General features: G+C 44.7%; 1 protein-coding gene across 1 annotated transcript in view; it reads right to left on the reverse strand.

Annotated features, from left to right (window-relative positions):
- Positions 1–21374, reverse strand: part of SGSM2 (small G protein signaling modulator 2) — a 328957-nt gene extending 307583 nt beyond the window's left edge. Inside the window, exon 1 of the mRNA XM_066598602.1 lies at positions 21251–21374. Coding sequence (XP_066454699.1) covers positions 21251–21307 — 57 coding nt within the window. The 5' untranslated portion in view covers positions 21308–21374. The remainder of the gene's footprint in view (positions 1–21250) is intronic.
- Between the last annotated feature and the right edge of the window lie 4915 nt (positions 21375–26289).

The following is a 26289-nucleotide window of genomic DNA, read 5'->3' on the forward strand; positions in this document are numbered from 1 at the left end:
CAGAGGCCAGCCCTCACTCACACCCATTCATGAATTCATGAATGGGTGAGTGAGGGCTGCCTCTGATTGGCTCAGGGGGGGGGGGGTCTCACTCTTGCCGCTATTGTGGCTTAATAGTGGGACCTGGGAACTTGAGATACAGCCCAAAATGTAGCTCCTCGCCTGCCCTATTTGTTTCTGTGTCGTTTCCATCACTTTCTTGTGTTTTGCAGATTTTCACAAATGAAAACCTTAGCGAGCATCGGCGATATACAAAAATGCTCGAGTCACCCATTGACTTCAATGGGGTTCGTTACTCGAAACGAACTCTCGAGCATCACTGAAAGTTCGACTCGAGTAACGAGCACCCGAGCATTTTGGTGCTCGCTCATCTCTAATAATTACACCAAAAATACGTAAGATATTTGGCCATAAAGAGGTTATTCGGGCTTTTAAACCCAAGTCAATGGAACAACACTGCAATACTGACAATAACTGCAATGAAAAGTTCAGCTTTCGGAATATGAACCAAAGCACAACTGGAGTAAAGACTGAAGAGGCTGCACATGACCCCTTCAAACAGCTGATTGCTGTGACATGAAGGGCGTCAGACCTCCACTGATCAGATATTGATGGCCTATTCTACCACTGAGGGCTGTTCTAAGAAGTTCTTGGTCTTCATTCTTTGATGTCTTTTTGGGGAGAACGTGGACTCTGCTGCAGGGAACCGGCAGGTCACCTCCTCAGTAGTAGTGTCAGTACAGTGGCAGATGTGCCAGGAGGTCATTAGGTAGTAACACGTGGTTACAAAGGGGGCAGACAGACAAGGACATAGTCAGTAAACAGTTTGCCAGAGTTCATGTAGTACAGAAGACTGGCAAAGGTCAAGTCAAGTGGAAATCAGGTAAGGAGCAGCGTACGCCGAGTCGTATTGTGCTTGAGAAAAGAGCCGTGAGAGATCCGAAATGCGTTGCACTGCCTTGTCCTGATAAATAAAACTCGACTTTTTAAGTCATCACTGACGAGTCTTTCACCTCATTTCATGAGAAATTGCACTTGATTATACCTACTGTATGGTCTCTTGTTAAAGGTGTTTTCCTCTGAGGTCACCCTGAGCGCAGGAACTTTTCTTTTTCACTCCCACTGTCATTTCTCCTGGGGGCCGCACTGACTCCCCAGCCCTCATTCCATGCATGCTCTCTTTTGATGTCCCGGTTATAGGGACAGGGTTTCCTCTATTAACACCATTTAGACGGCTCTGCATACTATAATCATCATAAGCTGTGAAGCATTACAGGTCCATCAGGTCACGGTCCATAGTGGCGCTGTCCAGGCCACCACATTTGCCTAGTCATGGGGATTGAAATCCCGGCCTCCAGCAAGAAAGTGCTCTGATTTGCTGCAGCAATAGATGCTTTGTCAAGCATGACAAGTGCCCGGCAGACTGCCCGGAGCTCCGGAGAGCAGTGGCAGGGACCCGGACAGTGCAAGCTAGGTGAGTATTAATTTTTTTGGCAGTGCAGCTAGCGCTTGCGTTTAGCGCTGCCAAAAACGTGGTACCAAGTTGTGCCACATTTTCAGCAGCGTTAAAACCGCTACCCATTCATTTTAATGGGTGACACACGGCTGAAAACAAATGAAGATATAACATGCATCACTGTTAAAATGCAGCGTTGAAGACGCTGTGTTTTGACGCTTTTGTGAACAGCCCTATTGAAATGAATGGGAGCATCGAACAGCTTTTAGTGCAGCGCTGAAAAGGCAGCGCTAAACGCTGTACAAAAATGTCCATGTGAGGGAGGCCTTACAGTGACTGTTATACTTGCTGATAGATCCTGCTCACCAGAGCTGCTGAGAAAGTTGGAAAAAGAATTGAAAATTGAAAATTTATTGTGTCTCCTGGAAGAGGAGAAGTCAATATTGGAACTTCTAGGGATCTTAATTGTAGTATTAAAATAGCTTTAAAGCTTAAAAGGGACCCTGATTTCTTGGGGAGTGAATCCATCCTCTAAATAGCAGTTAAGAAATACCAGAATTCCCTCAAGGAGCAGAAGCAGAAGCAATTTCTAAGTGACTTCAAAGAAAAGAGGGCATACTGCTTTTTACAGGAATCTGGAGGCCTGATGATTGAAACAGAAATTGCAACTGTAGAAAAAGTAGCAGAGCAGCATACATGGTACAAATTCCAATTTCAATGTCCTGCTGATAAAGCCCATTGAGATTGATCGTATCCATGGGGCCCTGGGTCCCAAACCATGATATATGAAATGCATAAGAGATGTCATATGTCGCATACGCTCTTATGAAGATGAATACGCCCTTCTAATACGTGCCTGGGAATCCGCTAACTTAACCTTTTGCAATCCAATTTTGGATTCAGGGTTTCCTAGGGGGCTTTCTCTTTCGGCCATTATACAATGGCGCCATCTGCTGGCTAGAGCCAGTACTGCAGTATGTGACTTGCTGGAGAGGTCCCCGACAACAGAGTGTCCAGTAATCGACGGTAAGAATACCATGCTGGATGTCTCCCGACATCGGAGCTGTACAGCCTTCAATCAGAATGTCTTTAGACGTCAGACAGTAGATTGGAAAGGGTTAATACAGCAACATTCACCTAACGGCATTTTACCTGATCTGGCCAGGCTGCGCACCTCAGCTACACGGAGCCCTGTAACTCTTATTGGACGCCTTAAACGAGAAGGCTATTACCTATCGCTGGGGATATACTTTACAGCTTATAGCCAAAAAAGATGGCAGGTCATCAGTTTTTTGATCTCTAGGGTGCTTGCCTAAATTCCTTGGCACCTGCGAGCTACTAATGATTTCCCTGCTGGATTGGCCGTCTCTTCCTTCCCTTTCAGTTATGGCTCCTACAGCACAATGGCAAACCACACACCCAAAACAACAGTGAGACCACCGATTTTCATGATTAAAGGGGTTGTCCCGCGCCGAAACGTTTTGTTTTTTTTTCAATAGCCCCCCCGTTCGGCGCGAGACAAACCCGATGCATGTGTTTAAAAAAAAAAACGGATAGTACTTACCCGAATCCCCGCGCTACGGTGACTTCTTACTTACCTTGCGAAGATGGCCGCCGGGATCTTCACCCTCGGTGGACCGCAGGTCTTCTGTGCGGTCTATTGCCGATTCCAGCCTCCTGATTGGCTGGAATCGGCACACGTGACGGGGCGGAGCTACGAGGAGCCGCTCTCCGGCACGAGCGGCCCCATTCAGAAGGAAGAAGACCGGACTGCGCAAGCGCGTCTAATCAGGCGATTAGACGCTGAAAATTAGACGGCACCATGGAGACGGGGACGCCAGCAACGGAACAGGTAAGTGAATAACTTCTGTATGGCTCATAATTAATGCACAATGTACATTACAAAGTGCATTAATATGGCCATACAGAAGTGTATACCCCAACTTTGTTTCGCGGGACAACCCCTTTAACCCTTTCCAATCCATTGTCTGACTTCTTCCAACATTTTGATTGAAGCTTGTATAGCTCCGATGTTGGAAGACGTCCAGCAGGGTATTCTTACTGTATATCACTGGCCGCTCTGTTGTCAAGGGCCTCTCCAGCATGTCCCATACTGCAGTACTGGCTCTAGCCAACAGATGGCATTATTGTAAGATGGCAGAAAGAGAAGGCCCCCTAGGAAACCCTGAAACCAAAATTGGATTGCAAAGGGTTAATAACCTGAATGCCGTTCTGTAAGATGTCAATCCCTCTGTGAGCAGCGACAGCTGGTTTTCTATGTGGCCTGCTAATGATACCAGGCTGTTTATTTTCAGTTCACTTGTTTAGAGTCCTACGTGTTTTACCGATTTTGCAAACTAATTTTTCCTCACATTTCCCGAAGGTTTTTAGCTCAGGGGGTATTGTATACTATCTAGCCATAGAATTTTCCTGAATTCTTTCTTCAATTGTATTGTCCCTGATTGCTCCCATAAGTAGCATTATTAGCTTTGTTACCACCTACACAGCCTGGTGTTCAAGAGGCAACCCATAAGGTTTTCCTTCACTTTATAGTTACAGGAGCCGGTCTAGAGAATCCTCCCTTATTTACTTCTTCTTCCCCAAATTTGATCGACAGCACTATGTGTTGTTTTAACACTAGTTTCCGACTAGTAGATTTCCTAGGTGTGCCGGGTCAACTCCTGGAGGTATATATTTGATTTGTTCCCCTCTCCTACCTTCTTTCTCTCATCTTATGCCTGACAGCAAGCAACTTCTCAATTAAATCTATAGTATGAGTATTCTAATGTTTTGCTCTTAAAACACCAGGGGACTAAGCAAGCCAGCAAAGAGGGGCCGAATTGCGTATCATCTCCACAAAAAGGGAGTGATGATGGCTTTGTTGCAAGAAACTCACTTTCAGTCTTACCTATTTTCTATTAATTCTTCTAGAAAAAGGCCTAGTCCACTCAACATCCGATATTTTAGATATGGTTCGTTCCAGTCCTACTATCAGGCTCTCTATAACATTTAAGCAATATGGATGGTTTGCAGGCCCAAATCATGGAGAGTATTGAGGCTTACCTAGCCAGCTGCGCTCCTAACCCTATTTCGAATGAAGAGCCCTCTGACTTATGCAGGTACTTCACAGAAGCAGAGGTCCTTGAGACGATTAAGGATCTGAAATTAGGTAAGAGTCCGGGGCATGATGGCTTTACGGCTTGATTTTACAAGCTTTGCAGAGATTCACTAACCCCTTATTACTTCAATTCCCATATCCTCATCAGGCACTTCAAGCTATAATAACAGTCTTGCCTAAACCAGGGAAAGACCTTTCGGCCTGCAGCTATTACTGTCCCATATCTTGACTCAATATCAACAGGAAGTTGTTCTCTAAGGCCTTAGCACTTAAACTACAACCACATATACCATCATGAGTTCATAGAGAATAGGTTGGTTTTGTGCCAGGTTGCGAGGCAAGGGACAATACTATATTTATATCTCTAATCTTACGGACTCATCGTTCCAGGGATCCCTGTGTCTCTTGTCAGTCGATACAGAAAAAGCATTTGATGGGATTCATTGGGGATTCTGTAGACGACTCTGTGGAGGATCGATCTAGGCCCGTGGTGGCGAACTTATGGCATGCGTGCCGGAGGGGGCACGCTGAGCCCTCTCTGTTGGCACGTGTGTCGACAGCGCGTCAACCCAGAAGAGCTATTCAATCTCAATTTTAAACCTATGATTTCCTCTTTAGAAAATGGCGCTCCCTCATGGTTATCTGTATCGGATACTACTACTTGGACTACCTAAATCCTATTTGTCCCGTATCAGTAAACAGACCTCGAATTTTGTTTGCGGGCCTCTAGGCTCCATTTAAAATATGAGATACTTGTGCAGCTTAAGGAGATGCGGGGGAATGGGTCTACCAAATTTCTCTCTATACCACATAGAAGCACATTTGAATTTGTTTTTGATCTTGGGCCTGCTTACTCCCCCCATCTAAATAAGCCCTTCCTTCTGGGTTAGTTTGGTGGTTCCTCGCTACTTGCTATGCTAGATGTCTTTTTACTGCACCTGCGCAACATGGTACTTGGCTTGAGGAAGAAACCCTTATGGGAACTTATGGGCGAGCAGGGCTCATTGGCAAGAGCATGGTTCCAATACCTACAAATTTGTAGTTATATTCATTCTCGAGGCCACATTTCTCAGTTATCAGCTCCACTATCCTGGTTTGAATTATTATGTTTTTCATCCACACCCCCGACAGCTGAGATCTCTCTAGTTTATCTATCTTGCTAGTGGGAGAGACACAGGACAACACTTTGGTCTTCAAATGGGACTGGAAGAGGGAACTGGGGTACACTTTTACAGCTGAACTTTGGGCCAAGTCCTTTCCCCTGACACACAAGTTTTCAGTTTCTTGTCAATTACAGGAACTTAACTATAATCTTTTGTCTCAATGGTATAGAACCCCAATACGAATGGCCAAAATGTATCCTGAAGCCTCGAATAATTGTTCGAAATGTTCCTTGACTTCTGGCACACTATTCCACATTTAGTTGACTTGTTCCCTAATCTCCCTGCTCTGGTAAGAAGTGAAGTCCTTATATGATGCACTATGTAAGGGTTCTCCCCAGAAATAGCCCTTTTATTTTTTGCTACCAGGCTCTATTTCAAATGTTATGGGCTTACTCACATTTTTTTCTACTGGCTAGGTTATGGAAATTATCAACACCTCCCATGAGGCTGATGTGGCTCAAAGCCTTAGATTCTATAATACATATGGAAGAACTTAGGGTTGACGATGACTATAAATATTCCAGTTTACATGCCACCTGGGCTTCCTGGATTTTGTTCCCCTGCTCTTCTTGCTTGAACGTTTGGCTTCTCAGTGGTGTTGTATCTCCATAACCATGTCACTACGTAAAATGTCGCTCGTGGCATCGTGAGGTCTTCTTTGCTGTCAGTGGCTTGGCTCTTCTCTTTCTCTCCCCCTTCCTTGTCTCCTTCCCTACTCCTTTTCTCTATATTCTCTTCTTCCCTCTACCCAAGTTTTTCATAAAGTTTTAGTTTTATACCACTGATTATGCGGTAACGTTTTTTTTTCTCGTAATGTGTACATACAGTGAGAAGGCTCTCTGTAATGTGTCATGTACAGGCAATGTACTGCTGTATTCTTGATGTAAATCTTATTGAAATGATAAATACTTGCTTCTCAATTTGGAATTTGTCTTTCAATAAAAATATTTTGAGCCATAGATTTCTGATAGTGTTTATGACACAAATTTGATCTGGGTGATGATTGAGGCATTAGTGTCATCAAATTAGCAACCTACACAGTAACATAATAACTTTTTGATCAGGGCGATCATTGAGATATTAGTTTTCCTGTATTAGCACTCTATACTGGGTTAGAACTTTTGGATATTATGTATTTTTATATGTAGCATTCTGCGCACATTTTCTCCTCCTGCACTAGGCAAGTACGGCAAGTTCATCAGAAGCTACGAGACATATCGTGATTATATGAATAATATGTATTTATTTAAAGAACTCTGCAGTCTCTGTAAGCTACTCACTATTTGTTTTGCTAGTAGTCACTTTATATTATGGATATATAGAGTTGTCTGTGGCTATTAAGATTAGTATTATGGTCTCCTTCAATGCTGAATACTCGCTCCCATTTGGATGTGCTCCTAAAGATATATATTGTGTTTCCCTTGAAAATAGGACCCTGTCTTATATTAACTTTTGTCCCAAAAGAGGTGCTAGGTCTTATTTTCAGGGGATGTCTTATTATACTTAACTAGCAGGCTTGTTTCAGGTCCCTCCCGCTGCTCTCCGGAGCTCCGACGTGCTAAACCGCAGTATTGATTGGCCAATAAATAAATACCGCCTCCACAACGCGATGGCTGTAATTGGCTGAGCAGCAGTCGAAGAACCAATCAATGCAGCGCTCGAAGAACCAATCACAGCCATTGCATTGATTCATTGAGCACTGCATCGATTGGCTGACTAGCACTCGAGAACCAATCCAAGACACCGCTTCCTGGTGGTGAGATTTATGAATCACGTAACCAGGAAGTGATCTTCTGTGGGTGAACAAGGTCTGCATGATGCACAGTGGAGCTCCGGACAGCGGCAGGAGGACCTGGACCGAGCCTGCTAGGTAAGTATTCTTTTTTTTATGTAATGTAGTTGGGGCTTATTTTTGGAGTAGGACTTATATTTATAGCCTCCCCAAAAATTCTGAAAATCGGGGCAGGGCTTATTTAAGGGTAGGTCTTATTTTGGGGAAAACGGGGTATATATATATATATATATATATATATATATCTTTTTATCCTGCTCTTGTCTCTGCCCCTACCATCCATTAAAGTGTGTCTTGTGGGGCTATTTAGATTTTTATATATATTTTTGTCCTTTTTGTTAGTAAATTGTAATAATAAATATTTTGATATTTTTTAAAAAAGAGGTAATAGTAGGTAGTAATGATGACTGTAATGTAATTGTGTTTCTCACATTTTATTGTATTCTTGTAGTTTGATTTATAACATTTATCCCAAGAATAGAATCCTTTAGTTCCACTCGGCACACTGATGGGATGTTCCTCCATATAGTGGACACCTACTAAGCTGCGGCCTAGTATTACATAACATCAAAGTCACTAATTAGGGCACACAGTAAAAATACAGGGGTCACAAGCCAAAATCACCTCTGTGAAATACACAATGATCTCTAAGCCAGTTCCTTATCTATTTACCAAATCTATTTACTCAAGTTTAGTGATGATCCTTTATCTGACAGCTGTTTCCCCAGGCTGCCCCATACACATGAAAGTTCATTCATGGGTTTAGGGAGGTAAGCTACTGCTGGACACCTCTGACAAAGCCAATGGGGAAATAGATGGGGGGGTTGCCTCCTCTGTCTAACAGCTTAGAGGCTGTAGTCAGCAGCATCTAAGGAGTTAATAGGATACCAATAGTGTTAGTGCCGATCATGTCCATTCTTTGGATCATGGCCATTCTTTTTAACACAGCTGTCATCGACCAAATATGGAGCGAGCTCCTCTCCATAAGCCTTATGAAGGGCATATATGTACACCTTTTTGTGTGAAGGGGTTAAGAAGCTTAAGTTTTACTGTGTCCCCTTGAAGTATGGCATCTCTCAGACCAAAAAAGGTTGTGCAACCCTAGTCTAGAGGATCTTGTTTTTCAACTATAGCCCTCCTTTGCCATATAATCAGTGCTACTCATCACAGATACTTAGCTGGTTCCAAAACTGAAGGGATGGCAGCACTGGAGAGGAAAGCTGTAACCTACAGCATATTAGTGTCAGGAACAATCCAGGTAAGTACAAATCAATCTAACTGGTTCCAAAATGCCAGACAAAAGGATGATCACTAGATAATCCCAGCCGACAACAGATGAGGCAGCAACTGGATCAGCTAAAGAAGGATCTCCAGAGGACTCAAACAGATTCGCAATATGGGAACCAATTGATTACGGGAATATCATGCCCACATATGAGTCAATCATTCAAGGAGAAAATAAATGTCACAAAGTGCAAAGAAACACGAGATAAGAGCTTGTACAATACGTATTACAGGCAACCTAATAGTCTCTGCCATATTCTTAAGTAACGAGAGGCATGTCGCCGTCCAGCGTGCATAAATCACATAGTATGGTGAGAGCTTGGGCTCAGCAATACTGCTGGATTGAGGCCCAGTCATTTTAGCACACTTATCCCGTAATAATCTAATCAATTTTAGTTAAATTAGGTGAGATTTGTGAATGCAGTCACACTTATTTTCGTGCGCAAATGTATTGGCTACATTTTAGTAGTACTTCCTGCATACAGTAGTATGCAAAAGTTTAAGGCAGGCGTGGAAACTATACCGCAAAGTAAGAATGCTTTCAAAAACGGAGTGTTAATATTTATTTTTGTCAATTAACAAAATGCAAAGTAAATGAACAAAAGAGAAATCTAAATCAAATCAGTACTTGGCGTGACCGCCCTTTACCTTCAAAACAGCATGCATTCTTCTAGTTACACTTGCACAAATTCACAGATTTTATAGGATTATAGTCAGGCATATGATTTACTACGTATGCCAAACAGATAATAATGATCATCATTCGCATATCTAGGTTGCAATACAGTTATTAAATGAAACAGAAACAGCTATGTAGAAGGCTTAAAACTGGGTGAAAAAAAAAGCCAATCTCTGTTACAAAGTCGAGGTTACGGAAGACAGTTTCATGTCATAGGTCATACCTGTAGGGGGTTAATTTAGTTGCTAGGCTATCAAAATACGAATAAATAGTTTAAATACAAAATGTGTTCTGGTTAGGGAAACAGGTGGTTGAGAATGGACTTCTCTGAAGCTTCAATGTCTCTCTTATCTAGTGAACAAGAACAGCCACAATTATACTGTCTCTGAGAGAATGTTCTGTAGAAGAAACGCGCAAACGGCCATACCTGTACTTATACCTGCTGCCAGACTCCGCACCTTTCTAGGCCTTGTTTCATACTGCCGCCCATGGGTCCACTCTGTTTCCTCTCTTATGCAACTACTCATTTCTTACCTTTTTACACTTTATCCTTTATTCTTTTCTGTACTGAATTTTCTGGCCATATGACGACAGTCTTGACACAAAAGCACAGGGGACAACCACGGCCACTTGGATACTACTCCATGAGGCTGTATCCAGTGGCTCGAGGAGCTCCCTCATGTGTTTGTGCGGTGGCAGCAGTACAGGCAATGGTTGACAAATCTTCGGAGTTGGTATTGAACTACCCCCTAGTGGTCCTCACCCCTCCATGACACCCGGAGCATACAAGTGCAACCCAAGCACTTATTTCTGGCCCGTGAAATCCAGCTACAATGTGCTCTTGTCATTCTTTTCACTGTTGCTACTACCTTGAACCCGGTTACTCTTCCAATTAAGTACCCTAGTTCAAAGGGGGGGGAGGGAAGACATAGGTGATCTAGGTATTGCAGGTCAGCTATTTTTTAAATTAAAAAAAAATTTAAAATTTTTTTTTTCTTTTCCTTCTCGCAACAAGGTTATGATCTATTTGAAATAGAATACCAGCCTGATTGTCTAGCAGTAATCGGTGCAAGGGGTTTCAGAAGTGCCAATTCAGCTGGCAGAAACTGAACCATGCTCAGTTGCGTACCTTTTTGGGACTGGACTCATACTGGCGGTCGTGGACATGCTCTGCCTCCATGACCATGCAGCCTCTGTACGACTGTTTGGGTTCACGGCCATTTGCCCTGACCCCGCAGGGAAAGTACAGATAACCAGTGCACCCGCACTGGAGCTGCCAGACTATGACAAACCTTTCCAGATGTATGTCACTGAGATGGCGGGACACGCCACCACTGTACTGACACAAATGCATGGTGACAAAAAAGCGACCTGTAGCATACTACAGTGCCCATCTTGACGCGATGGCTAGAGGGTCTCTATCATGCGTCCAAGCGGTTTTAGCAGTCCAGGCACTACTGGACAAAAGTTCTGACGTTGTCCTAGATCACACCATGGTGATCTAGACCCCACATTATATACATGGTATCCTGACTCAGGTAAGCCGTAGACATCTGTCTCTTGCCAGACAGATACAATGAAACTCGCAGTGCATTCCTCCTCGAACATCTCAAGCCAAAGGTGCATCACCTTGAATCTAGCCACCTTACTTCCATTAGGTGACGTAGATTCAAAATGGGGGAGTAAGTACAGGGGATCAGTTGTTTTACAACTCCCTGACTGACAAACAGGAGGCATTTGACATCGGAAACTAGCATGACTGTGTGGCCCTCATGGCCCAGGAAACGGCTGGGTTTGCGCATGTCACAGACAAGCCCCTGCAGAACCCCCAGTTTGAGCTGTTTGTGGATGGATCTAGATACCTAAATGACGAGGGAAGGTTTGTAACACGTTTTGCAGTGGTCACACAACAAGATGTCCTAAAAGCAGAATGCCTCCGCATGTCTCAGGACAAGAAGCGGAATTGCAGGCCCTCACTGAAGCGTGTAGAATGGTAGAAGGTAAGACGGCAAACATTTACACTGACTCCCGGTATGCATTTGGCATAGCTCATGATTACGGCCCAACATGGAAGGCCAGACAGTTTTCTTTTACCTCAGTAGGACAGCCAATTAAGAATGGTGCAGCAGTGCAGAGTCTTACGGAGGCCCTACTTACTTCTACCTGACAAAGTGGAAAGCTCACACCAATTCCTACACCAGAGAGACAAGAGGCAACGCCATCACAGACCACACAGCAAACGCAGTGGCCCTCAAGCCATGGAAGAAAAGAAGAAAAGAAGAATTTAACAATAACTTTGGACTTTGACTAAACTTTGGACTTTGATAAAAACTTTGGACTTTGATAAAAACTTTGGACTTTGATAAAAACTTTGGACTTTGATAAAAACTTTGGACTTTGATAAAAACTTTGGACTTTGATAAAAACTTTGGACTTTGATATGCTAAAGACTTTACAGTTACAAGCCAGCAAGGAAGAAAAAGACAAATGGACTAAATATGGGAGCAGCAGAAATGGGACGGCGTATGGTGAACAGTCAGCAGAACTGCCTACAGAGGTCCCTGTCCCCCATGATGGCCCAGCTGATGCACGGAAAGACACACCTATCAAAAACAGCAATGACGTCAACACTGAACAAGAATGGGTGACACCTGGGTTCTCTGTAGCTGCTGCATCATCATCTGTCCAATTTTGCATGATCTTTGCCGTAAGCAACAGGGCAGAAGTAAATTTGCCACATAACACTTGCCTAGACCACTCTACCCATTTCAGGGATTGCAAATTGACTACACTCAGCTCCCACTTGTTGGGAAGTATGAATATGTGCTTGCTGTTGTTGATTTCTTTTCAGGTTGGAGACCTACCCTGTTACCAAAGTAAATAAACCGGTAACCGCACAGAAGCTCATGAATGAGGTAATCCGCAGATACGGGGTACTAGAGACAATTGAGAGTGACAGAGGTACACATTTTACAGGTAAAGTGATGCAAGAGGTGATGTCAGCCCTTGGAGTGGAACAAGCGTTTCACACCCCATACCACCCGCAGAGTTTAGACAAAGTTAAAAGATTAAATGGTACGCTTAAGTTAAAAGAAGTGTTGTTTGGCTCTATGCCAAGATTGGAGCTGTATCATCCACAGGCCCTACAGCAGGGCTATGACATAGTAGCCGGATATGTAAAGCACCTGTGTGACCAACTAACAGTAACCCAGAATCTAGTCTTTTTCTCCCATTCCAGACCCAGACAACCTAGGGGGATCTCACTCCCTACAACTTGGAGATTGGGTGGTCGTAAAGAGGCGTGTCCGGAAATCCCTAGGGCCCAGACTCAAGGTGCCCTATCAAGTCCTGCTGACCACACCTACTTCAGTAAAGTTGAAGGAACTGTTGCTTGTCTTGAGACTAATGGGACTTTTCACGCCCTACTTTGCCCCCCCCATGAGAAGGAAAAATAAAGGACATTTTGTTTATTGATGGACTTTTGGACTCCTCACTCCATGCTTCACCCTTATGAGAGGGTGCAAAAAGACAATGCCCAGAACCACTTTGTTAGACACCACCAAATACTGGTAGATGGACTGAACACCTCACAGGTGAAAGACTTTTGGACTTGTACACACACCTGGTGCCACTAGTTTTCCTAGTTTTCCTTTCTTGGCTGTTCCTGTTCCGTCAAAAGAACTGTTTGCATGGACAAATAAAAACTCAGAAACCAGAGATAGCTGGTGGGGTAACACATTTAGTCTTTGAACCCTGCCAATTGGTTTTCTGGTCTAGGAGGTTGGTTCATGGGGATTCTACAAAGTATATTACAAATTGTGATGATTCTATTATGCATATATATAGCTGTAAAAATAGTAATCTCATGTGTTAACAAATGTGGTGAGAAGGCTTTTGCTAAACTCTAACCTAGATGGACTTTTGGGACCACCACATGACTTTAGGGAATCAGGCAGGAGCCGACACCACTTGGGTGGAGTGCCTCGCATGATGGTGGACCCGATGTCCAGAATGGGGGATATGTAGGGGGTTAATTTAGTTGCTAGGCTATCAAAATACGAATAAATAGTTTAAATACAAAATGTGTTCTGGTTAGGGAAACAGGTGGTTGAGAATGGACTTCTCTGAAGCTTCAAGGTCTCTCTTATCTAGTGAACAAGAACATCCTGTGTCCTAAACTAACAAGATGTACTGTCTCCTTTTTCTTTACAATAGCTCATTAAGAAGAAATGTATCCTTGCCATTATTTGCTGACCACAAGACAAGTCCTTCCTGCCTGGGCGGTGGTCTATGGTCTTTATAATCCAGTGTATTTCCTTCAATAAACTAGAAGCCATTTTGATCACACTGTCTGGTCAGCGTGTCTTCTCCGAGCGCTCGTTGATTGCTTATACCAATTTGGACCTAGGCAACATTAGCATCTGGTCCCCCTTGGAAGGACCCCCGACATACCCAATGGCAAGAGTGAGCACAGCAACAAGAAGCAAGGCAGTTATACTGAATCAGCAAGGTCTGTCCCAGGCAGAGGCGTAACTTGAAGCTCCTGAGCCCCAATGCAAAACCTGTAACAGGGCCCCCAACTATAATGCTTTATTCATAGTACTGGTCTCCCTATATGGAGAAGAGAGGCCTTATGGGCCCCCTGAGGCTCCTGGGCCCGGGTGCAACCACATCCCCTGCATCCTCTATAGTTACGCCCCTGATCCCAGGCAAAAATTTCAAAGACGAATGGGATTTCAAGATGTGCGGTTCAAGGTTTTTTGAAGAAGCACAAAGTAACAGGCAATGTTGAGGACCATGAAACACAGAAAAGGGTTCAGCTCACCTCATGTATATATTCGAAAATAGATAGGTATAATCCAAAAGGATGCACAGAGAAACTTGAAGCCTTGGACTTCGTTAGTATTGATGAGGACTGTAGACACAGTGATTGGCCAAGAAAACATAGTGAAGCAAATGAAAGACACATCATGCTTACTTTCCTTTGAAATCAGAAGATGTACAGCAGAGCCATCAGCAGAAACCAGAGGGACCCAGGTACATCCATCTACTCTTCGGAGAAGTCTGGTCAGAAGTGGTCTTCATGGAAGAATTGCAGCCAAAAGCTGTACCTTAGTTTGCACCATTTTTTATACCCTTGACTAGAACTTTTGCACAGTACTGTATGGCACTCATAATGAGGTCAGAAAAAGTGGGTGAAGATTCACAATCTGACTCCATACAATAGATTTACAAAAAAGTTTAAAAAACAAAAAGGTAGTGGGAGACGCCACCAGGTACATGGCTGCCATGTCTTAGAAGTGGACTCCAAATTCCTTTACAGGCACTGAGAAATAAATAGTCCACAGTACCCACAAGTGCGCTACTTACACAGTGCGCAAGTCTGAGTTAATGTTCCCCCTCCTCGGTGTTCTTTTTGACGAAGTGATATGTAAACTGTTAGTGCAGAGAGAATTTACACCGTAGCACTAAGGCAAAAAGTTACAGTTTTGTTGTCCCTTTAAGAAATAACGTATTCCTGCGGTCTGAAAAGAAAGCATCATTCTGCTGCCGGGAATAATGTCATTATATAGTGTTCTCTCTTGTTCTATATATGACTGTATATGCTGTGGGTCGTGTTTCGGCATGAGTCCTTGTAAGTCGCTGCCGTCTGCATAAATGGCTTTTTCTTCATAACAGAGGCTCAGGGGGATAATCAGCAATTCCTTCGTGCATCGTATTCCAGCTTTCCTACATGACTAGCACTCACAATTACTGTGCTGCCAGCTTAAAGTATCCAATATTTTACCAGATAGGAGACTTTCTACTAGCATCCTGTAAACTGAAATTACCTGGTATATTGAGATAAAGACAATAACCAAAGAAACATGAAGATCAATAAATATGGCCTTAAGAAGCAGCTCTAAGCTTTGTAAACCATAAGCTGCATCAGTTCTATCCATTGCACAAAGACACTAAACTCAGACTCGGTGTTCACAGGGTGTAGAATAATGGAGAATTACACACTAAACTTAAATGAACTTGCAGATTTTGTTTCCATTCAGACCCTTTCGGCAATATCTGAGCTGTCATTGACACACAGGTCTATTATGGTAAATTGCACCAAAGCAATGTAAAACTGTGGATTTTGATGCAGAATTCTGCTATTTTCAATTCTGCATCCAAATCCGTACGTTAGCTGTGCAGATTTGGTGCTGAATGTTCAACAGGGGAATGTTGCAGAATATTCTGTCCCGTGTGAAAGGTCTCTTACAGAGTTAGGCGCTTTCACATGGCGGAGAATGTCGGGCAAGATTTGTGCGTTATGAGACATCTATCGTCAACAGTGATAGTCAGTAAACACTTGCTGGCTGCTTTATACTGCTGTGCATGGTTCTTAGGCTTCATTCACACGAGAGTATATCGGCCACGCTTTCACGCCCGGCTGATATACGCTGCCCATCTGATGCGTTGATTTACAATGCATTAGTTCAGATGGGCGTATTCCCACGGCGTAAAAGCACTCGGCTGGCCAAGATAGCATATAGGAGCTAAACTCCCACCCCCTTCCCTTCTTCTCTCCGCCCCTTGCCGTCTATTTGCAATGGGAGGGGGCGGGAGCTTAGCAACTAGCTCCCGCCCCATCCCATTGCTGGCAGCCGATAATGGGTGGAGAGGGCGCAGGAGCTTAGCACACTAGTTCCTGCCCCATTCCTTGCCGAGAGCTGGCGAGGAGGCGGAAAGGGGAAGGCAGTTTAGCAGAGCTAAACTGTCTCCCCCTGCCCAACGGCAATCTGGACTTAGCGTATATGTGCCCAGACCCGAGCCGCCTGAACGGGCGCACAAACAGCAGATTTGTGCACCCATTCACGCAATTTTTGGTCGCGCAGTGGCTGTGACACAGCCGGCCGAAAATCGCTATGCTTGTGTGAAAGAGCCCTTAGGATTAGGTCCTTGGCTGCCTGCGTTGGCTCCCGCCTGCTCTTCCGACTAACGCTGTTCTGCTCTATTACATCAGCGGTGTGCAGCTTTACTCTCCTGCTGCTGTGCTGAGCTAGATGTCGCCTCCGCCTGCCCACCGGGAATCTATCTGTAGACAAGTACCTACGTACAGTCAGACTTGGCAGGACACAGCTACTGATGTGAGCCCTAATAAAATAAGTGAGACAGTCAGTCAACAAGTATAGCGGTCCCTTCCAGGCAGAGTGGGCCCCAATACTTTGTCAGGTGCTGACACCAGCTCTACTTCTCGGTATACTCTTGACACCATTGCATGAGAAAACCTCACAAGGTTGGCAGTATATGAAATCCCAGCCCTGGCTAGTCTAGCATCGATGATCAGGCCTCGTTCAAAGTCACTCAGATCGCTCAATTTTCCCATTCTATTATTGTATCACATTGAAACTGATCCATGAACTGCGGGGTCACAGGTCTACTTTCCCTACAGGAAATCTCCAATTCTGACGGGACAGGCTCTAATAAAATATTTCATATTTGCTGTGATTATGGCTAATTAGAAGGACACTTTCTGAGACGTTCATACAATTTTCCAGTTTGATGGATGGTATAATTTTGCACATGGCAATTATCCCTATGCGTGGTAATTCTTTATTAAATTGTAGTAAAAATTAATTGCATTAATTGCATGTTAATGCCCAGTATAATCTTTTAAAAGACTGTTTCACTATTATATGTTGTATGTACCATAAAAGGGGCAAGCTGAGCTAGCTCTGATGCCACTGAGGGGGGTATTATACTGTCATTATTGCGCCCAGTGTGGTGACATGACTAATGTGAGATCCTCAGCTGGAGAAGAAAGTAATCCACTAATCGCTTTTGAAGGGTCCACAGCTGAGCCCAGGAAGAGGTGGGCTCTAACGTAGGGTACTCACTATGCCCCTGTGTAATACGCTGTTACATATGTGTTAGCTATGCTGCACTATAGCAAATAGCGTATGCAAATTGCTGAACATTTCTTTATTACGCCCCTCAGCTTGCTAGCAAGGTACTTCCCTGGGTGTTAGACAATGACTGACAAAACAGGCTGTCACATAGGGCACCTTAAGGCTAACTACATTTTATCTTCACGATTCCAAGAAAGCAAAAAGAAATCCTTGTACTGCAACCATCTTCCACCATCTGGCCACCTCTGAGAACAGCAATGACATTACACAGGAGATAAGAGAACTAGAGTCAGACACTACAATTTATAGTCTCTTCTGAAATAAAGCACTACTTCCCTGAGAGTGATACCAGTGCGTGACTGTCAGACCCGAGCGTACGAGAATACATGGAACTAATGGACAATTTGTTTTACCTCTGGAGAAGCAAATCAATGATTAATATTCTGATCAAGAGTGACATACACATTTATATAATAAGAGCCAAAAGAACTTTTAGACTGTACAGACTACTAAAACTTTTTGCGGAATTAAAGGGGTGTTCTTATTTCTGCATTTCATAGCAGAGATGGGAAACCGCTGCTATAGTTGCCAGTCAGCCGGCCAGTAACTATGAAGGCAGGTGATTGCTTCAGCCCAGAGCTATTTTTGTAGCTCCCATTGAAGTAAATGGGAGCTACAGAAATGGCATAACTCGGGGAGTTACGGAAACAGCGTAGCGCAGTGTGCTACCCTGTTTCTATAGTTCTTAGTCACTTCAATAAGAGCTACACAAATAGCGAAGGGCTGAAGCACTCGGCTGTTTCCAACAGGTGGCTGGACAGAAAGGGTTGGGTTTTCTCGTCTCCATCATGAACCGCAGAGATGGGAATATCCCTTTAATGCTTTTCCATGGCCAACTGTTTAATACTAATAGCCCCTCACAGTGAAGAAAAATAAAACGATACTATTATTTATTTTACACTACTGGATTTATTTTGGCAGGTTCTCTGAGTATTTGGTTTACATTTTTTTCTGCATACCGTTTATCCTCCCCCTGGTTCCTGGATATTGCCGATACAAGGCTTATTGAGTAGCAGTTCTCCAGTTGGATGTCTTAACCCTTTCCAATCCAATTTGTATCCTGGTTTTCCTAGGGGGCTTACTCTTATTCTGCCATTATACAACGTCGCTATCTGCTGGCTAAAGCCAGTACTGCATGAGGTGACACGTTGGATAGGTTCCAACAGCAGAGAGGCTGGCAATATACAGTAAGAGAACCCCGACGGACGTCTTCCAACATCGGAGCTGTACAGCCTTAAATCATAATGTCTTCAGGCGTCAGACAGTGGATTGGAAAGGGTTAAAGAATGGGATTACCTCCTATACACACACTGGATGACCAGTGAGGTGAGGTGAAGACCAGTACCATGATGATCCCCACACACCAGGTCAGTTGTATCTACACATATAGTTTTTTCCCACTGTTGAATGTACATGCGAGTGCTGCCTTGTTTCTAAATGTTTGTTTCCACCATGATGCCCCGGAGCGCTGTTTTATACATTAGATACTCACGAACATGTATAAAAGTTGTGTAAAAACCTTTAAGCCGCATGAAACATAAAATATGATCAAAATTATATTTATGTAGCATTATATACAGGGTTATTCAACAAGAAGTAGCAGATTTGGGCATTTGATTACAAACAATCTACAAAAGACAGATACACAATCCACACATCACTGAGAAGAGGAAGGTTCCGTTTTTTATGGCACAGCAGTAAGTTCCATTTCCTGCCTCATCGCAGCGCTGGGTGCCCATATTTTCATGAGAGATGTGTGGATGACCAGTGCTTTTCTGTTTCTATATGCAATCAAGTTCAACAAACGTTCTTTGCTACTCATAAATTTACTGGTGACGAGGCGGCTGTTTTGGCAATTGATGCCGGAATTCACGTTGCACTTGAACAATGGATTCACACTTAGCAAACTCAGAAAATCATTTCTCCCGAGGTGTCGCCACTTTCCTATAATATGTAACCAACAAGAAACAGCGCTGCAGTGTGGCAGAAAATGGAACTTACTGGTATGTAAAAAACGTGGAACCTTCCTTGTTTCAAAGATGTGAGGATTGTGGACCTGTCTTTTGTAGTTTCCAAATCTGCTCCTTCTAGTTGAATAACGCTCTATAAGCGAATGCTAACATTATAAACTATGCAATGCCGGGTTTCTCGTCTGTGTTGGAACCTCTGGCCGGAGGTTCAGCTGTAGATCCGGCTCAAAAGTCCGGAAGAAAAAGTGCTGCATGTAGCATGTGTTCTTCCGTCCAAAAACTGGGCAGCTGATCAGAAGCTGAATGGACCCTATTATAGATGGAGTCCTTTGGCTGTGGAGATTCCCCTGTCCTGCTCTCCAAACAGAGCAGGAAAGCAGAATCCTGGGCACAGACAGGTGTGAAACCCCCCTAACTGCTTTAGTTGAGCACACATATGCCGACATTGTGAATCCAACACACAATTCACTGTGGAAGAGTCAATAACACCATATGTAGCGCCTGCATATTGAAGGGAGTTGCCTATAAAAGTCTTTAAAGGGGTAAACCCAAAATCAACTTTTAGCACCTATCCACAGGGCAGCTGATAAGTCTGATTGGTGGTGGCCTCACCTGAGACCTCACAGATCCTGCACCGAGTGTCTTCCATCCGCATCTCCTCATCACCACACCAGAGCTTGAATGGAACGGTGAATGATCATGCGCTGTGCTGCTTCATTCATTTCAACAGGACTGTCTAAGATAGCTGAATACAAGCATGTGCCTATTTTCGTCAGCCCCGCTGAAATGAATGAAGCAGCACAGCGCATGCTCAGCTGTTGCTCTACTCAAGCTCCGCCTCCTCGCTGGGTTGCAATGGGGAGCAGAGGGTAACACAAGACCCCCAACTCATTAAAAGTGTCTAAAGGATGAATCTGGTGCATGACATGTTTGCCTGTTTTTTGGTGCAATTCTGGCACATTTCCCTTAGTAAGGGCTTCTGCTTACAGGCGGATATTTGCTGCAGAATCCGAGGCGGGCGACCACAGCGTGGATCCGCAGCAAATAGCACCCATAGCATGCTATGGGAAATCAATTCTTGCTGCACGGTTACGGAAACCAATTACGATTTCAGCAAACGGAGGATGAATCGCAGCATGCTCCATTTTTCCACGGATTCCACAGGGATGGCATCCCTTGAAGTCAATGGAAGCCGTCCGATCCGCAGTCCTTAGCGATGATGCGGAAAAGCAGTTGCTAAAAAAAAAAATCTATACTGTGCTCGCCGTGCGGAGAATCCGCAGTGTAGATGGAAACGAAAGTGACAAGGTACGCACGGACCCGCTGCTCCCAGGGCTAGATTACGCATGCGGCTCTGCCTAAAATCTCTCCCAATGTTGTTTGCAACTGTATCCATCTATCACTCATACAACAATATGACCATCAACACTGCAAAAATAGTCAACGAGGCTGCAGATGGAAGACGCCATTCAAGAATTGTCGTACGATCTGCAAGACCTCAGCCTGAGGCGTATAATGTTAGTTTAGAAACTATTACAAGAATCTACAGGTTTCCCACTATTTCTTGTCCCAATGTTAATCATTTCCCCATTTAGGGTCCCACTTTCAGTGAGGATCACCCAGGATCATGCAGGTCCCATGGATCACCTACTCCACCTAATACGTCCATGCAGTTGGAGAGCTGCACATCCATGTCCTGGGCAGACATGGATGCAATAACACATGTACAGACCAGGATCCCCATGCACAGGATGATCAATCTGAATTACACAGCAGCAGAGTGGAGTAAGTGCATGCATGTGCTATGTATGTGCAGGACACACGTGTGCACAACGTTCCATTTACCTCTTTCTTGACGTTCCATAGCAGCTTCTCTTTGGTGCTGTCATCCGAGCAGCTCATGGTGCAGGAACAGGTGGGAGGTTAATGATGGGGAGATGATGCTTTATCCTCAGCAGCCTCGGCGGTCACCCCCCGGCAGCACTGCACCCCCGGAGGACGGAGAGAAGGCACCCCGGTCTCCGGCGCTCAGCTGCGGGTGATGTTCTGCTCTTCACACTGATGCTCCCCCTATTGCTGCTGATGCTGTCATTCCCCAGAACTAGCCGTGACGTCACGAGGTGGGCAGCCCCTCCCTCTCCTGACTGTAGCCCCGCCCACTCTAATAGGCTGTTATGAATATGAGGACTGACCGCGTCTATGCGGTTTCCATAACAACCAGCCAATAAAAAAGGCGGGAGGGAGAGTAGGAGTAGCCGTTGTGAGGCGAGACGTCTTCACCTCACAGGGAAGCCTTGTGATAATGGAGGCATGGCACTCGTTTACCTCATAGATTATATTGTATAGGAACAATTTGGGTTACTAAATGTGAAGTACAAATCCTATAAAATAAGATCCTCACAATAGTCTTAATGTGGGTGTAAGTGTGGAGGGTCTCCAAGTCGGACATTGTGTTACGAGGGGCATTCAAGTTCTAACGCCGCCTCATCTTTTTCTTAATAATAAAAACTATTTGCCCCAGAAAGTATTGTCACTTCTCTACATAATCTGGCTACGCAGTTTTCACAACACTGACGCCATGATGGCATGGCCGCTGCAAAAGCTTCTTTAGGGGTCTCGTTTGCCTACTGGAAAAGAGCTGATGCAAGAGCGTCATGAATGGAAAATGTGACCTTCAATCACGTCTCATCCATTGTGACAGTTGACGGAAGGAAGGCAACATTCATGCCTTCATCATGTGGCAAGACCGGCTGACACATTTACACATGCGCCGCCATGTCATCGTCAGTTAATATTCGCGGCGCCCACCTGGAGGAAACTTTCCACGTCTTCAGGTCTTCACTCAGGATGGTGGGCACAAATCCTATGGAAATACCGACTTTGCAGATAATTTCTCCCACATTCCTGTGACCCCTTTGTGTGTGCGGCCGAGCAGTATCCTGCTGCCTCTTGGAAGCCGCCATGAGAGGAACACATGTGTCTGCAGGATGTCCTGAACATATCGCTGAGCCGTCATTGTCCCATGTACCACTACTAGGGGTGACCGACTGTTGTATGCGATGGCCCCCTAAACCATTACACTAGCAGGGGGCTAGCAATGGCAGAATTGAGCCGCTCCCCCCTAGGTCTCCAGACACGAACACGGCCGTCGTCAGCGCCCAAACTAAACCTGGATTCATCACTGAAGACAACCCGCCTACACTCTCCGTTGTAGTCCGTTGTGGGTGTCAGAGGCAGTAAACGTAATACGACCGAATGTCCTTCAGCAGGTGCCTGAAAATGGTTCCAACAGACACGGGGGTCTGTCTCTGGATGGCGGTTGTAGCTGCTTGTGCTTGTCGGACGAAGAGACAATCCTCTCCACTAGTAGTCTGTCGAGGGTGTTCCTAGCCCAGTCACCTTGTATGCCCTCACGCACCCACTGGTCCCAACATCTCCAAACAGTCTAGTCACAACATCTCAGGTGTCGGGCAATTCGTCAATACGTCCATCCAGCTTCTTGCATTCCAATAATTCTCCTCTTCTCAGACTCTGCTAACTCAACGAAATCTCTTCGATTGCGTTGTAGAGGCGTCTGGTGGTCAACAAGCTCTACACAAGTGGAGAAAAAGGTCCACTACACACAAGTAGCCTCTGAGAACATTATTATAGGCCAAAGGTGGAACTATTTTTAAGCCCTCAGGTGACATGACCATTCATGTAATCACGCCACAATTCTAATCATTTACATATCTGCCTGAGATGTAACTGCATGCCAAGTTTTGCCGCAAAACAACAACTTCTTCCAGGTGCTGGATTTTTTTTTGACAAAGAGTATATCTTCTAAACGTGGACACACAGCACCCCCTAGTTATTATAATAACTAAACAGTACGCTGCTCGAACAGGACATTATAAGCTCTTTTTGATCAGGCCATTTGCATCATTATTAACAATGTGAACAAATCTGAGTCCCCTCATTATCTATAGTCTAATAATGTAGCCTCTCTTAGATGTTTGGGAGTCCTGCACGGCTAAGACTACTCTTCAGTATACAGCAGGACAAATGCAGGTAGTACAGTTCCAATCTCAAAAATGGTGGTGGCCAATCACTTAGAAGTTACGTCTTAGTTGGTTTATGTGCACACACTATAGGCCTACCCTAGAGACCGGTCTCTACTAATACCCTTTGTTAAGTGCAGCCGCTGCATAGCCACCATCGGCGTTGTTGTTGTAATCACTTAATTTGGTGATACTCAACCGGTCTTGTAGCCTTATCAATCAGGTATGCCTAATATTATTTTGATGCATCGGAGAAGAAAACGTGAAACAGTCAGGTGATATTTCGAAGCTCTTCTGAAGCGTTTTATTATTGCATAGTTTATGTAGCAAAAAGTTCTAGCACTTGAAAGGAAGTGATCACGAACTGCTGCCTCCCTACAGCCAATCAAAATATAATAATAAGCATTTCATAGCGAATCATAGTAAGGTTACCTCTAGAGATGAGCGAGCGTGCTCGGTAAGGTCAGTTACTCAAGCGAGCCTCGCTCATCTCAAGTAACTGCCTGCTCCTCCGAGCGTGCTCGGGGGGGCAGCGGGGGACGGTGGGGAAGAGCGGGGGGTGGGGGAGAGTGAGAGAGATCTCTCTCTACACCCCGCTGCCCGCTGCTCACCCCCGCTGGCTTTGTGAAGCTAGATAAAATGGCTGCAGGAATGATGTGCTTTTTACAACACTATTATACTTAAATTACTCTCACAGCGTTTTCTATAGTGTTTGCAGGTTCCTGGAAGAGCTGTATGGCGTCACTCCTTTACTCTCAGCAGCACTGACCCATTACTTTAAGTTCTCTTATTGAGTTTCCTCCCTGCTCTCAGTAGTTTCCTCTCAGCTCGGGTAGCTGTCTGTTTTTACCAGCAGGGTAGAATTCGGGGACCGACGCTTACTCCTCCTGAGCTACTCCAAAACTAACTGCATCCACCAGTCCTCTCTGAGCACGCTCCACAACAACCGTTCCACCCCTTCTCTGTCAAGTGATCTGAAAACAACCAATCAAAAATCATCCAAAGTAAAGTGGTCCAGTGGTATTAGAGAACTTGGCCACTAGATGGAACAAGGCAGATGTAGAATGCCCCCTAATGTGTATGGCTGTGTTCCTGCTTCCTGTTCAGTGGGTGGAACGGAGCGGTACTGTTAAGGTAAAACCTGTGAAGTATTTGTGACTCCTTCATTGAGGATTAGTGAGTGTCCTGCCAGTATGACCTCCACTTATCAGAACTTGATGGTATATCACTAAACCAGGGGCGTAACTATAGAGGGTGCAGGGGATGCGGTTGCACCCGGGCCCAGGAGCCTTAGGGGGCCCATAAGGCCTCTCTTCTCTATATAGGGAGCCCAGTACAATGAATAAAGCATTATAGTTGGGGGCCCTGTTACAGGTTTTGCATTGAGGCCCAGAAGCTTCAAGTTATGTCTCTGTGCAGCATGGTTTAGGTATGGGTACGGGTACAGAAACAGATAAAGGGGGGGGCCCAGCTCACCTTTTGCATCAGGGCCCCTGAGCCTTTAGTTACACCCCAGCACTAAACATATGGTTCGGTCCAGCATTCCATTGGGGAGAGTGGATTAAGCAGCAGCCAGATTCCTCAGCTGATTTATCTCCAGGATGAACAAAAGGATGGGGCATTGAAAATCACTATGCCCGATCCTTCTTTACCCTGATACCAACTGTTGGGGGAAAGTTAGGAGGCCTGCAACAGTCAACCAGTCCTGTTGCAATCAGTGGTTCAGATGACTTTTCCTATTGTGGGTAGGAAAAATATTTTTAAAGCCCCTATTATGACCCAGGCCCCTCTGTGCTTCCTTGCTCCTGAAATGCCCATCTTTTTTAATGATCTGTGCATTTACATTATTAGATACACTGTCTTGCTACAGAAACTGTAAAAACAAGAAAAGACAGCTCCAGTACTACTGTTTTCAGACTTCAAAGGGAATGCAACAGATCACCCAAGCGGGTTGATCCTCCCCAGCTCCAATAAGCCAAATTAGAAACATAGAAAACTGAGAGCAGAAAAAGACCCCACCGTCCATCTAGTCTGCGCTTATATGACTTTTTATTTCTCTCTTAGATTGACATATGCTTATCCCAGGCATGCATTCATTCATTGTGGATTATCCAACCACATCTTCTGGAAGTTTGTTCTAAATTGTGATAAGCAAATTTTTTTCAAAAGTTTGGTTGGGCTGGTTTGCTGAATTTGGGCAAAACGTTTGGTTTGGTCCCAATTAGTTAGAATCGAACCTGGACTTCACCAATACATATAAAACTGGTGTATAACACTGTCTAAAAGCCGTAAAAGCCCTGTGTAAGGCCGGCTGCACACGGCCGTGACGGGCTTCGCTGCGGAATTCTGCGGCGGAGCCCGTCACGGCGCCCACCAGAGACCCCCAAACTTACCTGTGGATCCGGCGTCCTCGCTCCCGCATGACGCTTCGGCATGATGCGCCGCAGCGTCATGTGACTCGCCGGCCACGTCACATGACACGCCCACTGCAGAAAATGGTGTGATTTGTTCTTGCTCACGTTTCTCACACAATTTGTGTGAGCGACAACATGGCTGCCTGTGGGAGATTGGTACAGTGTATTCCGCCTAAGGCAAAGTTGATGTCAAAGTTACAGCAATATAAATGGCTATGGGTAAACAGATGGTACCCGATAGCAACTAACAGCTTATTTAAAAACACACCACAGTAGCGGATCTTTAATGCTTTTTGAATGTAAAAAAAAAAGGCCAAGAATTAAAGGGGTTTTCCAGGGAGAATACTATTGATGACCTATCTTCAGGATATCAATAGTTGATCGGCTGGTGTCCGTCACTTGGGACCCCGATCAATCAGCTGAGCGGGCG

Source organism: Eleutherodactylus coqui, chromosome 4, assembly GCF_035609145.1.
Source record: "Eleutherodactylus coqui strain aEleCoq1 chromosome 4, aEleCoq1.hap1, whole genome shotgun sequence".
Lineage (NCBI taxonomy): Eukaryota > Metazoa > Chordata > Amphibia > Anura > Eleutherodactylidae > Eleutherodactylus > Eleutherodactylus coqui.